This window comes from Xenia sp. Carnegie-2017, unplaced genomic scaffold (assembly GCF_021976095.1).
Source record: "Xenia sp. Carnegie-2017 unplaced genomic scaffold, XeniaSp_v1 HiC_scaffold_19, whole genome shotgun sequence".
Classification (NCBI taxonomy): Eukaryota; Metazoa; Cnidaria; class Anthozoa; order Malacalcyonacea; family Xeniidae; genus Xenia; species Xenia sp. Carnegie-2017.
This window is the reverse complement of record NW_025813481.1, coordinates 1,954,045-1,971,300: the sequence shown is the minus strand read 5'-3', so window position 1 is coordinate 1,971,300 and position 17,256 is coordinate 1,954,045. Positions and strand designations below refer to the sequence as shown.

General features: G+C 33.4%; 1 protein-coding gene across 1 annotated transcript in view; it reads right to left on the bottom strand.

Annotated features, from left to right (window-relative positions):
- Positions 1-17,256, bottom strand: part of LOC124438520 — a 116,783-nt gene that overhangs the window by 25,021 nt on the left and 74,506 nt on the right. The window contains exons 8-16 of the mRNA XM_046988686.1: positions 11,699-12,250; positions 10,576-11,296; positions 9,850-10,414; positions 7,448-7,514; positions 4,798-5,773; positions 3,548-4,263; positions 2,878-3,469; positions 1,516-2,228; positions 851-1,427 (exon numbers count right to left, since the gene is read on the bottom strand). Of these exons, the coding sequence (XP_046844642.1) occupies positions 851-1,427; positions 1,516-2,228; positions 2,878-3,469; positions 3,548-4,263; positions 4,798-5,629 (3,430 nt within the window). The 5' untranslated portion in view covers positions 5,630-5,773; positions 7,448-7,514; positions 9,850-10,414; positions 10,576-11,296; positions 11,699-12,250. The remainder of the gene's footprint in view (positions 1-850; positions 1,428-1,515; positions 2,229-2,877; positions 3,470-3,547; positions 4,264-4,797; positions 5,774-7,447; positions 7,515-9,849; positions 10,415-10,575; positions 11,297-11,698; positions 12,251-17,256) is intronic.

The window sequence follows — 17,256 nt, the reverse complement described above, 5'->3', positions numbered from 1 at the left end:
TGAATATTCACATGACGTCATCACTAAAGTGCGTTAGTTATTCTGATTAGTTTTATATTATGTGACTAAATGTATAGATCTACATAACTTGTATTATGTTAGATCACCTGTGGTCTTGGTTTTGAAAAAAATTGCACATATTTTGAAATGGATGTTAAAGTTTATAAAGGGGGCCAAATTTCCGAAGTGGGACCATATTTACTAGGATGTATTGCCCCTGTGGAGACAAATTTCTTAGGAAATGTTCATTATTCATTGCCATGTACATTGCTGATATTGGAACATTCAAAACTTTATCAACAAGATAAATACCTTTTGGAGTGTGAGGGTCGTACTTTGTCTAACTGTAAAAATCCTTACGGTTAATCATAAGCTTTGCACTAACGTTAACAGCTTGGGGGCTGGGAGAGCTGAAGCCCCAACTTTTTGCAAAAAATATATTTAGACTGAGCTGAAGTCGTTGTTGAGAGGTGTTTTTTAAGACGCCAGAGTAGAATTGACGACTTAGCCCCGCATTTCATAATGTTGCTTCACCGTCCCTTCAAACACTCACTACTTGTTTATCTCATATCAATATTAGTATATGTGAAAAATATATTTGCGTTTTAACCATTTCATACCATCAAAGAGGATGCTGGAGATAAAATTTTTAAAATGGTTAGCTTGCTAATGACAATCTTTGATGCACTGATAAACAAACATATAGCGACAAATCAAACGCAGAAAATTTACACTTCGACTGTATAACGGGAATAGCTGACTGACTAGGTTGCATTTTTACACTTAGAGATTTTAGAGATTGATTAGCTACATCATTGACGAAAAAGAAATATTTTAATGGTTAACTTACTAGCAAATTGTTCTTTCAGACCTGGAGTGGATTTCCTTTTGATATACCTTATGATTCTGTGCACCAGAAGAGGAAGCTCCGGAAAAACTTTCAGGAAATACTTTTTATAGTTGCATTCACTTGGCGGCAGTTGTGGACGAGGTTTATCTTGCCAATGCTCGCAAACGTTTTGTAAAAATTTTAAGCAGCCTAACCATGTAGGGTCAAAGTCATTGAAATTATTGAAAACTTCTCCGTCGATACGGTCCATCCAATTTTTTGGATCATTTAACTGCTTATGGACATGTGAGTTGAGAGGATCACATATCTCTATCTCCAGTTGATTCACCCCATTACACAACATATTAAAGTTCTCTTCAGCAGATTGCAGATATGGATGTTTTAATGCTTCTTTAGCTGATGGCCTGTCTTCTGGTTGTCGTTGTAGCATCCATAAAAGAAGATCTATAAGTTGATCATCCTTGATTTCTTCCAAACCAACAGAATTTCCATCTAGCAAGTTTTTCAGTCTATACTCTAGAGGTCCAAAAGGATGTTTCCCTTTTGTTGCAACATAATAAGCCACCATTCCTGCATTCTAAAATATATAAAAACATAACAGTGTCAACAAAATATTTCTAAAAAGTTTGGAAGTAATTTGCTAATGGTTATATTTTTACACCCACCATTACATCAGACTCTGGTTTGTATCGTGTTCTATCAACTGACTCCTCATTAACAACGTACGATTCAGGAGCAATCCAATCGTGAGTTCCCTTAGTAGCATCGCTTACATGTGTTTTAAGGCCGTTTTTCAATATTCCACTAATACCAAAGTCAGCTATCAGATATTGTCCTTGTGCATCTCGAAGAACATTAGATGGTTTTAAATCACGATGAAGAATAGGATTTGGTTCACTATGAAGATCAACTAATCCTTTTAAAATATGTTTAAGAATATCGGGAAGTGATTTTTGAAGGCAGTCCAAACTATTTGAATCTGATTCCACATATTCCTTCAACGACTCTTCACACAGGTCGAGTATCAAATAGACATATTCTGTTTTAAGGTTTTCTTCGTAGTAGAAATAATTCACAGCATATTGCGAGTTCTTTGCGTTTCCCTCATTCAAAATTTTCTTTCCATTCTCTCCTATTTTAATGCAATCTCGACGAATGCGTTTCACTGCTTTTTTACAGCCATCCTTTGCCAATCCAACATAAACACGGGTTCCATCGCTTCCTTTGCCAATGCAAAATTCGTCAGAGAAAATTACCCGTACATTGTACACATATTCAACCTTGTTATCACGGTGACGCCCACACTCAATTAACTTTAACAATATTTCTTTGTGCTTTGCTGATTCATCAGGGTGTTTCAATTCTTGCAACTGCATATCTTAAAATTATGTAAAATAAATTTAGAGATTAATGATGAAAACATTCAAACAATTGGAAGTAGTCGAAACTCGAAAGTTTCCATTACACACAAACTTTGGATGGTGGCAATTACTTGTCATATCTTTCTGATTTACGCAATTGATTGGACCGCAGTATTAAGGTATAAGCAGATACCATAACATGTTCTTTTTATTGTGAAATAAAGCCGTATATAATTACACCTAGTGTTTGTTGCTTTTGAGTGTAAAAAACGTGAAGAACATGTTTATCATGTCTACAGCTATATATTCAAGTGACAAGTACAACAGAACAAATTTATTTCAAATCTCAACTTCTACTCTTGACTCTAAGTCTTTATGAGCAATTCGATGCTCGCCTATCTAACAATCTGTTATGTATTCACTTTTTATCAGTAAAACTAGACCACAGATAAGAGACCATACACTATAAAAAGAAATCATCAATTTTGAACTTCAAGGGAAGTATAATGCATGGCTCAAATTTTTGATCTAATATTTTCAGAAAGGATTCAGTATTTTCTATTTCAACCATCATTTCCAAATTCCAATCCCCGTGATATGATATTGTACATTTTTATTTCTGGTAAATTAATTTTGGTAAAAAGTATTTCTTTGACAGTAACTTACTGGTTAAATGTTCTTCGAGATCTGGAATTGATTTCCCTTCAATTAACTTCATGATATTATGTACAAGTAGAGGAAGCTCAGGAAAAACTTGCAGGAAATACTTTTTATAGTTACCATTGCTTTGAAGCAATTGTGTAGGAGGCTTATCGTGCCAATGCTGGTGAAAGTTTAGTAAAAATTCTACACAACCGAACCATGTAGAGTCATAGTGTCGTTTATTGAAAAGCTTAAAGACTTCAGGGTCGATACAATCTTTCCAACTTCTTTGCCGATTCAACTGCTTATGGACATCTGAATTAGGAGGATGAAGTAAACGATATATATTTTTCACTGGTTGGTTATCCAGGTCACACAACATATCAAACTTCTCTTCATCAGATAGTAGATAAGGGTGTTTAAGCGCCTCGTTTGCTGATGGTCTGAGTTTGGGATTTAGCTGTAGCATCCATGAAAGAAGATGTTTAAGTTGAACATCCTTGATTTCCTTCAATCCAATTGGATTTCCACGTAACAAGTTTAGCAGTCTACACTCTTCAGATCCAAAAGGATGTTTACCTTTTGTAGCAACATAATAAGCAACGAGTCCTGCATTCTAAAATCAATAAAAACAGTTTGATAGAAATGTAAAAATTCAACTTTATTTCACACATGGTTACATTTTTATACCTACCATTACATCCGACTCTCTTTTGTAACTTGATTTGTCAAACGACTCATTATCTTTACAATATGATTCAGGAGCAATCCAATGCGGAGTTCCCCTATCACCATTGCTTGCATGTGTCGTAAGGCCATTCTCCATTATTCGGCTTAAACCAAAGTCAGCTATCAGAAATTTGCCTTTTGCGTTGCAGAGAACATTGGAAGGCTTCAAATTCCTGTGAAGAATAGAACTTGGCTCGCGGTGAAGATCAACTAATCCTAATAAAATGTGTCTGAGAATTTTGGGAAGAGAATTTTGAAGATTCTCCAAAGTAGAAGAATGCACAAAATCCTCCAACGATTCTTCACATAGGTCGAGTATCAAATAGACCCATTCTGTTTCAGTGTCTTTTTTGAAGTAGGAATAATTCACCAGATAATTCGACTTCTTTTTTTTAATTTTATTAAAAATTTTCATTTCTTTCTTTGCAAAATCGATAAAGTTGTACTGAAGTATTCGTTTCACAGCTTTCCCGTAACCATCCTTGCTCAGTCCAAGATAAACACGGGTTCCATCACTTCCTTTGCCAATGCAAAATTCATCTGAAAAAATTACTCGAACATCGTTTAAAAGTTCAACTTTTACATTAGGATTACGCCTATACTCAATCATTTTTAAAAATAATTCGTGGTGTTTTATCGATGGATCATTATATTTCCATTCTTGTAAATGCAGTTCTGAAACTGAAGGGAAAAAATCAAATTTAGAAATGAATAGGAATAATAAATACATAAAACTAGTTAAAGATAGACTATTACAATGAGAAATTGGATAGTGACTGTACAGTTTGTTAAAAGTTGTAAAATGATAAAAGTATAAAATTAAGGTTAAGTAAAACAGAAACAATCAATGAACAGATTACTAAAAAGCTTTCTCATTAGTGCAAACTCTCCACATTTTTCGTTCTTTTTCTTAATGATTTCTTGTGACTCGGCTTACATCGAATTTCAGGCATTGTTGAGGGTATTGTTTTGTAAAATGGAAAAACAACAACTAACACTAGTTTTTGTAACTAAATGAAAATATATTAGCTACTTTGCATAAACGTTAAAAAAGAGTGCGTATGCCGCATTGAATTCATGCTAAACATTTCCACAGCGAACAAGTATAACGTGAATTTCAAAGTAGATATTTTCAATCTTCAACCTTAAATTTATAGTATTTGTTAATTAGCAAATTTGTCTCTTAATTAAGCTGAATTCATGAGCATTTTGTACCTTGGTTCTTTTTTCTCTCACGAAATTCTTGTAATCTCGTTTTCATTGAATCCCTGTGTAAATCACGTCCTTCTTCTTCGTATATTTGTATCAGATATTCCATAGCGTTCTCATGCTTTTCTATATCTTTATCTTCTGTGACAATCTTCAGATATATTTCATAAATATCTGCTGCTTCCCTATATTGCTCAAGTTTATCAAACAATTCTGCTAATTCCCATAAAACAGCCAAAACTCCCCTGACAATTCCAGCTGAAGTAACAATTGACAAGTTCTTCAAGTTCTTCAAGTAATCTTTACCAACGTTAATACCACCAACTTTTCTTGGTCGTCGCGGTCGTTCACGCCGTTTATTTTGCTCTTGTTGATTTCCTTGTTGATTTTCTTTCTGTTGTTGAGGTTGAATTTCTTCTTCTTGGTGTTCACAATCAATAAAAGAGAATCCTTTTCTATAATGCTCCAAAGATTTCTCATAATTTCCAAGCAACTTGTTCAATCCTCCCAATGCAATATGACAGAGACATTCCATTTCATTTTTCTTCATTGCGTCCTCCAATCTTTTAATGGTAGAATGAACACTCCCCAGGCCAAGGTATACTTGTTGTTCAAAATATTCAGTTTCAACTTTAGACGAAAACTTTAAGCAATGCTTAAAACTGTTCAATCCTTCCTCCCAATTATTTGAGAGTGTGTAAGCATTACCAAGACCAAAATATGCTATCGTTTTCAGGCTATCTTCGTCTGCAACTTCTACACAATTATTATAATGTTCAATAGCCGTTTTACAATCGCCATTATTCATAGAACAATTCCCTTCTTCCAAGATCCCCATAACTGCTGGAACCGTGAAAGCTAGATCTCTTCTAGTTGTAATGCAAAAATTTATCTAAGTTCTCCAGTGTTCTTCATGTGAACAGCAAACTTTTCTTTATTGTACTTATTTTTTTGCGCCAAACATCAAAGTTAAACTGTTTAACTATATAAGGCAAAATTATGAGCTTTATTTAGTCCACTCTTTAGTTTCAAAATTACAATAGAGGAAATTCATTTATGGAAGTTTAGAGCAAGCAAATGAGCGATCTGACTAACATGTATGTAGAGTGTAGAGACTAACATGTATGTAGAGAATGTTTTAGCATTTCCCCCCCCCGATGAGTTTCGTAAGTTAATTAATTCATTAAAGTGCCCATTTCAGCAACATTGAACTTAGGAGTGATTTCCACCGTATTAGTAAAAACGTTTTTAAGTTTCTCAAATCGCTCCATTTTTAAGGCTGTTTAATATAGGCAAAATGCTCCTTTTTATGGAGCTTGTCAGTCGCAGGAAAAGTCTGGGACGACTTACTTTTGTAACGTCATGCAAAGTATTCATCAAGATATATATACCAACCACGTGTTTGTCGGTAATTGCACGTTGAAACCCCACTCCCACAGTCACGAAAGTCACGCATCAAGACAATACATTATTTAGCATATGAAGACAACGCAAGATGCGACAACTTGAAATATATATATAAATTGGGACAGTTGCTCTAACTCGTGTCTAATACATATTTAAGCAAAATTGCGCATGCATAAACAAAGATGCGTCAATACCGAAACGTGCTTTGAAAAAACCTCAGCGTTTTATTGATGAATTTGTAGTAAAGAATGATTTTTCTGGGAAAGAAAACCAAACAAAAAAATTAAGGCGCCAATTTCTTTAATATAGACGTATATGAGGTTGACCAGGACCAAAAAATTTCAAAATGTCTCGTAGTACAAAGCCCTCGGTGCAGTCCAATCTTAATTCGTATGTAGTTTCCAAATAGGGAGGTACCCACACGTCACAATGCATTGTAAATTGCAACTTACATGACAAACTTATTATAAACCCCAAAGTTCAGGTCTACAGCGCGATGAATCTGTGTCAAAAGAGAATCACAAGACGCACTAAGAATCAAATTCTTATAATCTGTTGGCCTTAGATAGTATACGGAAAAAGCACACGATTAATCTTTGGAAGCTTCAAAAGATATTCATTTGATAAATGTTGCATTTAATCTATTCGAGATTGCAATAATGCAGCATAAATAATTGGTTAATGATAAACTATCTCAAAAGGTTGTTTCTTCTAATTCTCGTCAATAAGGTGCTTCACCTTTATGAAATAAACTCTACGTATTGAAATCATTCCCAAGCATATTCTTTTTCATAAGAAAATTTGCTTGCGTGTTGTCTTCCTGCCACGTATATCATACCACTTTTGTCATGAATACACGTTAACAAAGTAAAAACCTATGTTATTGCCTTGTTTTTTGGAAATCGAAAGTCGGCATCTTGACTAGAGAATAAAAACTGTACAAAAAATACACCAATTGTTATGAAATGGTTTTAGTTTGAATTGTTATTGCCTAAATAATTTTAACTTTGATTCCAGTGAGTTGCAAAGATTTATCCTGTTAAAAATATAATCTGAAGATTTGTACTCGGAAAATAGACGCATAAATAAGGAAGAAAGACAGGCTTTATGTGATCAAATTTAACTTCTGACACAATGAATTTTCTAATGAATAAAAATCCGCAAAATTCAACTTTACGTTTTAAAGCGTACCGGTTTTTAATATTGACTATTGACGAGAGTACAATACAACTAAGTCTGCAAAACTTACAAAAAATTCTCCGGTCTTCAAGTAATTCAACACTATTGACTTCTTCACCGTTTTTACTACCGTCTGGCTACAAGCATCAAAACAACAAGAATGATTTGTTTTTCAAGTCCTCATACCTACATAAATTTTCTCAATTTGAAAAGATCACAGCAAGATATAGTGACCTGGCGACCCTTGGTGGCGGAGATTGGAGGAGTTTTGAAAGGGCGTAGTTTAAATTTCACACGCAAATGGTTTCGAAAATGCCTTTGGTGTGAGACATAAACAAGTACATTAGAGGAAACACAAAAAACAGTCGGTTATTCATCACATACATCATATTGCACACACTATACTTGTGTTTAAGCCCGATGCCTGCCTTAATCAATGCCCAAAAAGCACAAGCAACGTCTTTCGCCCGATTTTAGTCGTGCTCACTCAGGCCGGCACGACCAAATTATATATTCCTAAAGGGTTAGAAACGACTGGAATGAGATGCAAAATTGAGCAATTGTATCTCCATGAAATGTTCCAAAAAGTCTTTTTATGCAAAGTTTTTTGTTTTCATGCAAAAAAGTGTGAAAGGCGAGTTTCTGGCGCCTGAAAACCAGATTGTTCATTCAGCTTTTTACAAGACTGTCCATGCCGGATTCACAAGTTAACCATTTGTCATTGATCTATGATGTAAATGGCATTTGTAATTCCTAGGCATGCTGATGAGCCCTAACATTGGGCGAAACAGCTATTTCAAAAAAATTATTTAGTTGAAATAAATTAATGATTTGCTTTTATTTGATTTGAAATGTAAAATGATTTTGAGAATTCAGATGTGATCAATTTTAAAATATCTCGGAGTGCATCAACCATAATGGCACCACCGATATGTGTTAACACCAATCATTTTAGTAATTCATGTTTACAATCACAACAGCACGACTAGTTGTTTTAGTCTAGCTACGCCACTGATGTCAGTCTTTGTTTTTTCAATAAACCATGCTAGTTTAAAAATTGCCAACTTTAGATAGCAAAATTTTCCTGTAAGTGTATAAAAACAACAAACACTTAACAGCATTTCATACAAACCATGCGTGTTCAAAGACTTGACAACTTTATGAAAACAATCGAAACTTAACGACAATTTAAAAACGTCATGATCATTTGAACGATAAATATGATTTTTATTATCGTCATTATCCCAGCAGTAAAAGAAACTTGCTTTTATTTGGATAGGAAAATGATAATTTTTGAAGAATGCAGATGTTAGGGATAAAGATTAAATAAATTTAGCTCAAACAAAAGCTTTAAGACAGTGTAAAATCTGTTGAAAGCTTCGTTGCAATACGTTTCTTTGTTATAAAAGAAAAGATAATTAATAAAAACATAAATTATTCATATCGTATTCATATTGCATTCATATCCGACTGCGAAAGAACAAGTCATTTTAAAATCATGGTGCATTTAATGAACCGGTAACTTTTATTTCTTTCGTTTTTCAAACATTAACGTATATATGAAGTCGATCATCGATAATCTTCAATATTTGCAACAGTTGTAATTTACTTAACGTTCACAAAGACTATAGCAATATAGCTACTCTTTAAAACATAGATTAGACTGAAACTATGCGCCTCCGAATATAGGTAATGAATGCAAACTTGAAGGGACTAATTTAATTCAAATGCTGGAAAATCCAGATAATGTTTGATACGCAGAATAATGTTTCATATACAGAAGTATCTGACATAGGACAAGACATTTCCGACATTTTCAGTTGTACGATGAGCTAATCGATGACAAGCAATCGTTTCTTGTTATATTATTTCATGAAAATGTTCACGAATGACAATATCTAAAGTATCAATGCAAAATGATTTATATATATATCATAAATGAAAAATATAATTTAGACAACACATAGAACAGTTTTCTCAAGAATTATATCTCTCATAATACAATTTGTTTGCGTGTCCACTTCCGCCAATGTAGTTCATAAAATTGTCATGAAGAAGAGAAAGTATACACACGCTAACAAAGCTAAAGCATCGTGAATACGTTAAATATAACACTGTCGAGATTCTGTATGTATGAAAGTTTAATTGTAATTAAAAACGCAGCAAAAAAAAACACTCTAATGCTATAGAATTGTTTTAGTCCGTATAGTTACTGCCTACAAACTTTATGTTTTTTGCGTGATGGGTAGAAAATCTTTACTTCTACACTAAATGGGAGTATTTGTAAAGGGAGATATAAATAAGTTACATACACAAACTTTCGGCAATGAAAATTAACGTCTGATGCATTATAATTTTCTTAACGTTGTTAATATATACACCCTAAAAGAAATCACAAACTCAAGTATTTTTAAAGAATATCAGCCTTTAATCATGTAAAGAATACAATATAACAAAGTCAGGTAAACTTACAGATAAACCACTGATCTTCGATCACAGTCTCCAATAGTTATTTCAACAAGTGTATTTCTATAACGTTTTCTGTCAGACTAGAAACATCAATAATGACGCCTTGTTTGCAATGTCGTCATAAAAAAGATTATTTTAACAATGTAAAAATTTCAAAATAACAGTAGGAAGTACATTTGTTTGAAAAAATGCTTTATGTTCTCCATGGGGGGAGGGGGGAGAATGAATAATTTGTGGATTTAAATGTCCTTCAAATGTATGAAAAATAAATAGAAAGTCATTACATACATAGTAAATTCACCATATAAAGTGAACCATTTATAAGTCTAAAAAAGCTTGTTAATAAAACATTCAACTTCAATTTTCTTTCTCCATCGCTACTTTCAAACTGAATAAAAACTGGTTCTGGTGGTAGGACTTGAACACCATTTATTGGCACATGATGTTTCTTTCTAAAACCGCTGTCATTATGAGTCCACAATGAACTGCTCGTCTCTTTATTAAATGAACCGACGTTTTTTCTACTTTTGTTTCCATTCCTCTCAAGCGTTTCGTCATTTCGTAAACGCTGTTTATAGAAAATAGAAAATAATGTACGAAAGAAGACATACTAAAGCAATGATGTGAAAGATTTTTGAAACTTAAGTTAAGTAAATAGATTAGACCCATAGCAGTGCAAGGATAAGCAAAAAAAATCAAATACATTTACTTTATTTTACATATAAATACCTCTAAAGTTTCTTCAAATGATTCATTATGTTTTTCTTGATCTGATTGACTTCTGTCTTCAACAACAACCTCCCTGTTTTCTTTAACGTTTCTTTCAAGTTTGTTTTTAAATGATTTATAACTACCACGGGAATATCCATCGGTAGAGATATCTGATTGGCTGTCGCTAGGCCGTGGAGGAGTGGGTAAGAATTCAGAAAATTCACTGCCACTGACAATGGACATGATTTCTGGGTCATGTGATTTCTCTTCCCACTTTTTGTCTGAATAAATTGCTTGAAAATTTTGATCCTTAATTTCGTCTTGATGGACAGGCGATGATTTATAATCTACTTCTAACGCATCTGAATGTGAGCTGAATTGCGATCGACCAGAAGTTTTGTAATAAGCCGAGGTTTTAGAATTTTTAGTATGGGATAGTTTTGGACGGTTTTCAACAATGTATCTTTTACTATTACCAGAACCATGACATTTAGCTTCACAAACTTTCATTTCGTGATTCATGTAATCTCGTGTACGAGTTGAACCATGATATTTGGCTTTTCTTCTAGGTGGTAAATAATAAGAGTGAACATCTTTATAATTTTCATGTCTTGACGGCGAATTTCGAAGGTTTATTGTCCAGGCAGATGGTAAAGGTTTTCGTCTGCGAGTCGTCAAAGATTTAAAAGATTTTTTGTAGCTGAGTTATGAGTGGTTTCTTGGCAATGATCTCCTTCGTCTACAAAGAGCAATGGTAATTTTAGAAACTTTAAAAATCAAAGGAAAAGACAACAGGGATGAATTGCTATCGCTAGATGGAGGGCTCTTATTCATATATTCATGATATGCTGAACAATATCTTTTGAAATGTATTGTTATCTACGGATCTATAACATGCATATATGAATAAGAGCCCCCCCAATTAGCGATAGCAATACATCCCTGAACGACAACGTGTGCGTTTGATAAAATTAAGCATAGTAAGCCAAATTGGAGGTGAATAAATAACAGAGTAGGATTACGTGTGCAGTTGAATTTAAGTCAGTGACTTGTACTGCAACCGAGCTGTAATAGTATAACTGCCCTGTGGTAGTACGACTGACCTATAATAATATTGCTGACCTGCGGTAGTACAACTGACCTGTAATAGTACGACTTTCCTGGATGATCAAATGTTCTCACAACAACAACAGGTTGTTGAAGATCAACACTAGACACATCATCGCCATATTGACTGTAACCCATGCTGGTATAATTTCTCACTGAATCACTGGGCATTATGTTTCTGGAAAGGTTGTCAAGTGACGCCATACTACGTGATGTCATTGTAGCTGTCTCCTTGGAAGAGAAGTTGATTGACTGTAACCTCTCTGTACGTAGTGGAGCAATAGACTTTAGCTTCACATATTCTCCATATTTATCATCAACATTAAAATTACTACTTTCCTTTTTTCTGTTTTCATGAAACTCCGAAGACTTCCATTCTTCAAAACACGACCTTTATTAGCAACTTGTCTCTCGTTATTTCCACGACTCTCGTGGGAAACACGGATCACGTCGTCCACACGACTCTCTTTAGCTTCACGAGTTTCATTCGCTGATACACCAGCATTTTGAAGGGTTTCACGAGACATTTGTAACCTGTTTCTATTGTCAACATTACTCTCTTCGACAGAGCCATGATCTTTTAAGCCTAAAATATGAACTTTGTCTGTTTTTACGTTATATTAAACTTCACCCTTGTTTGCACCACTATCAATTTCATCCAAAGTATTTTCTCTCATAATTTTAGTAAAAGTTTTACTGTATATGCCTCCTTAAGCAGACACTTTTCCACGAATGCTTGAATTGAAACATTGAAAATATTTGTAGAAAAAGGAAATCAAGCGAAGTGATAACGGTAATTAATACGACAAGTTTTTTAAAATAAACATGTTTCAACATCTCATGATGCCATCTTCAATAAATACTTGCTTGTCATAGGTGCATATAGGGGTTTTATGTTATGTACCCATCACACAGACTACAGAAAGTTCAAGAACGAAGTAGAAATTGACTTAAGAAGGAAAACAATATCAATACTGTCAGATTTAGTAAAGACCGCAAACGAGCAAAATTTATGCTAAGATCAAATGCGAATTATGGATATCACTTGAATTAGCACGATAAGCGACATTATGAAAACGTACGTCCTTGTATGTGTAGTAAAGCTCATAAACTTCTTCGTACCCATTTAATGTATACAACAGAGGTCCATTTTTAACTCTTCAGAGAGTGAAAACATCTTAGTCTGACATTGAACTAGAATTCGTAGCTTACAAATAGTACGACCAATCGTTTAGGCTATTAGTTAAATTCGTTCGTTTTGTGCAATGTATTGATTTTTGAACTATACTTGCACTTTGTGTATTGTAATGAAATACAATTAAATTATAAAGGTTTCATGACTTTCTCCATTTTCAATGTTTCTACTAGACTCAATAAAGCTTCAAAAAATATAAGGGTGGAGTACATACTATACTCGTCGACTTTAACCCCACCTCCAAATTTAAATCTGTTTCTACGCCTATGTATCGATCCTATGTATATCTATGAAACACGAACCATTGGCGTTGTGGCTGGGGTACAGCCAGGGGGGAATACCCCACGAATGATTTAAGGGGAGACACCTCTACCAGAAGGCATATGGGGGCCGCCAGAACGCATCTTTACAAACTCCTCTAAATTTATTTCAGGAAACAAAATTCAAACAAATAAAACCACTGAACGGCGGAACAAATCAGAAAAGATGGCGGACGGATCTGTTTCTGCTGAGATTTACCAAAATTGACCAATATTATTTCGCATTGTAATACAATTTACAATCAGAATGATACAATATTTTGATCTATTCATATCCAACACTTTGTCGCGTTTTTGCTCAAAATGACAAGGAACATATAATAAACAGGCACCGCGGAGGATCGATAATTGGGGGGCATATTCATATATTCATATATGCAGGCTTAAGATCTTTTGAAATCCATTGTTTTCTAAGGATTAAAACATGAATATATGAATATGAGCACCCCAATTATCGATCCTCCGCGGTGCCTGAAACTTGTATGCCGAAGGTTCATCTGAATTGTCAAAAGCTCTTTTTTGATGACGACATTAACTTAAAACTGACTTATTTTGTGTTCTTCAACACCTAAACTTTGTAAATTATAGCTTTGAAAAATCGTGCAGTTTGCACAAATGCTTCTTAAGCTATTTCTATAGTTATTATGGATATTATTATTATCTTACACAAACAATCTCATGAAGGGATTTTGAATAGAAAATGCTTAAAAATATTGGGCGCAAGGAGACGTAAAATATCCTGAGATAACGAGATTACAAGGAAAAGCATAATCAAGGAGTATATGTTGAATGTTAGAAAGTATATAACTATGGATGGCAGATACATTTTATAAGTGCCTTATACATAAATTTGATAGTATAACTTACTTTCAAAGTCGGCGTAATATTCCGTTCCTTCACCTTTAGACTCGTAACGTTCTGTCAATTGAAAAGTCACCAAACGTGTGACAGTATTTTAGTCAATAAAATTCGACTCAGAAAAAACCTTAAAGATATATCTATAGTTGGTGCAAAAAGACATAAAATCTCTAGACGACGATTATCGAGGTAAAAAGATCAATAAAGTGTATGTATGTTCTACGATAAAATGTTGGTAAATATATCCATATTTTTGCACCTATAGCTTACACATAATTTACGTGGGTCTCGCATAAATTTGATTGTATATAACTTACCGTCATCCATGAAGTAACTTTTCATTCGTTGAAGGCAACTCTATAAATTCTGTATTATCCAAGGTGAATATCAAACTTAGGAAATTCTGCAATCATAAATACATATTTATCAAATCTTCGTCTTTCTCACTCGTTGAAATGAAAAGATTAAAAAAAGAATTCTTGCACAGTTTTAATATCCAATCATTAAGGCGCTTAAATTACATATAACATCATAACCTTCAACGCCGTACGTCAACAAAGCAACTTTCCGTGATTATTAGCCTTAACATAGATGAAAATTTATAAAAATTAAACATACGCAGGAAGAAAATTTTCAGAAATTGTACTCATCCTTGTTAAACGTTACTTGTATCAATGTTTTAAAACATCCAACTGTATGAAGTTAATCGTCAAAAATCTTCGATAATCATTTGATGCACGCCAAATAAGAGTGTTTCTTTTTTATAAATTATTGTCGAAACAAAAATATTTATCATAATAGTAGCAAAGTAGCTACATCTTAGGGGAAAGGTTATTATTCACAGATTCTAAAAATTATGATTACCCAACAAAACAACAAAATCACAAAAAATTTGTCACAGCAACAAGGTAGCTATAACAAGGTATAGAAAAGACTACTATCGTCAAGTTTTATCTTTATAAACTTGATTTAAAACATATTAAGTGCAATGGTTTACTTTCACCAATTATGATAAAGCTATCACAATCAGAGACATCTTAAACTCAGTAAGGCAATGGGGTCTTTGTCAATGTGAACGTAATTGGAAGTTACTTTCTTCCGTACAAATCTCTACCAAGAAATTTAAATGCATAAATCAAAACACAATCCGCTTATTGTAATCAAAGCAAATGGAACGTTTTATAGTATAACTGTTTAATGTTTGTGATTAACCATTGATTGCAGTCGACTAGATTTAAAAAAAAACACAGGAGATTCTAAATTTGGACAACCGAATCAAACAGAGCGCTACCATACAACACCGAATGAGAAGAAAAAAACCTTAAGGATGTTGGCATGTAAGATATACAGTATTAGAATTTAGAATAGTCCGTTGATCTAAAATGCAAGAATTCATTGAAAAATGTGATATTACAAGTGTCAATGACACACTTGATTGCATAACTATTTAAGATGCAATTATTTAAAAGAACAAGAAAAAGATCTTTGTTCATTCGATACAAGCGATACCGAGAATTTGACTATTTTTATTTTTCCTATTATCATTCTAATCGAATTTTTCCTGGTAAATGTTCAAATGGTAAATGATATTACGCGTGTCAATGACACACTTGATTGCATAACTATTTAAGATGCAACTATTTAAAATAACAAGAAAAAGATCTTTGTTCATTCGATACTAGCGATACCGAGAATTTGACTATTTTTATTTTTCCTATTATCATTCGAATCGAATTCTTCCTGGTAAATGTTCAAAATTATTTTTTGTTAACTGTAACTAATAAGAGACTGAAAGATATGTGTTAAAAACAGAAATTGGGGATTTGTACATGGAATTAAAGACTGCAACGCTCAAGGTTTACAGCACCAAACCCTCCCCATCACCAATGACTTGGCCCTCACTATATTTGAGAACTTCATATTAAGTAGATGACATGTGAAAACATAACATTGCTCTAAAGGGGGTTCCAAAGTTTTGACACAATAAACACAAAACAAATTTATAGATATTTTTGTCACGTCTTGCGGCAACGGACCTAAATCTTACAGCTGGAAAATTTGATATTTTTGCTTACAAAATGCATTTGGGATGAGCGTTCAGTCCCAGCATGTAGTATGGCAGATGAGAATTACATATGGGATTACACTTCAATTACACACGTGATACTCGTGGTTTCTACCATTGCTTTATCTGTTGCGTAGCAGTGACGTAGACTAATTCATCAATAATTGGGGAGCCAATACTGATATATGTATGTTATAATCTCAAGAAAACAATGGATTTCAAAGGAATTTAATACAGATTATAAATGAATATTGCCCTCCAATTATCGAGCTGGCTACGCCTCTGCTACTTAACCATAGCCTGACATTGTGGATGGGTGATATGATACCATCCATTTGGGGGACATTAAACCAGATTTCCATACCAATTGCACTTTATTTGAACAGTTTGTTACATTTCATAATATACTATACAACAATCAAATTCATTAAAACTTGCCATAAACATATTTGACTAAAGTATACAAGTTATTTTTATTTTTAACTTTGCTTGTCACATATTTTAGTGCATAAAATTATACAACAAGGTGCATTAAATTTGATTACTCATTTCTTTTGTGCTAGCTTTAGTATTTCAGATTTTGGTTGCATTTTTAATCTTATTTTCAGTATAAACAAAATATCACAACTTATTCACACATAGCTAAAGATTTCACATGTATGCAATTCTTCTATTTTGATTATGAAGCATTTGATTCTTTTCAAAATGTCATCAGATCAAAATAACAGCTTTGTTTTCATGCGAGTAGATAAACCTCACAAAATTTTCATGTTATATCTGTAGAGCCCCAAACTGATTTTTTGTATAAAATGTAAAGATTTAAAATGCTATGATATCTATTATGAACCAAACCCAATCTATACATAATATAAATCTTAACACGGTTTTTATATGAACATGAAAAACATGTGACTTGGACGAGATTTGAACTCACACCTTCGGGATACTAGTCTTTCGCTCTACCTGAAGTCAAATCTCTTAGGATTTATATTATGAACCAAACCCAATCTATATACAGTTAACACAAGAAGTTTTTATTTTGACAATGTCTTAACCTGGCAAAGTGAACAGAATTCATTACGAAATTTAAATATACGTAAATGTAAATAAGTATGCCCATTATTTAAGGAGCCTTTGCATTGAACCCCAGCAGT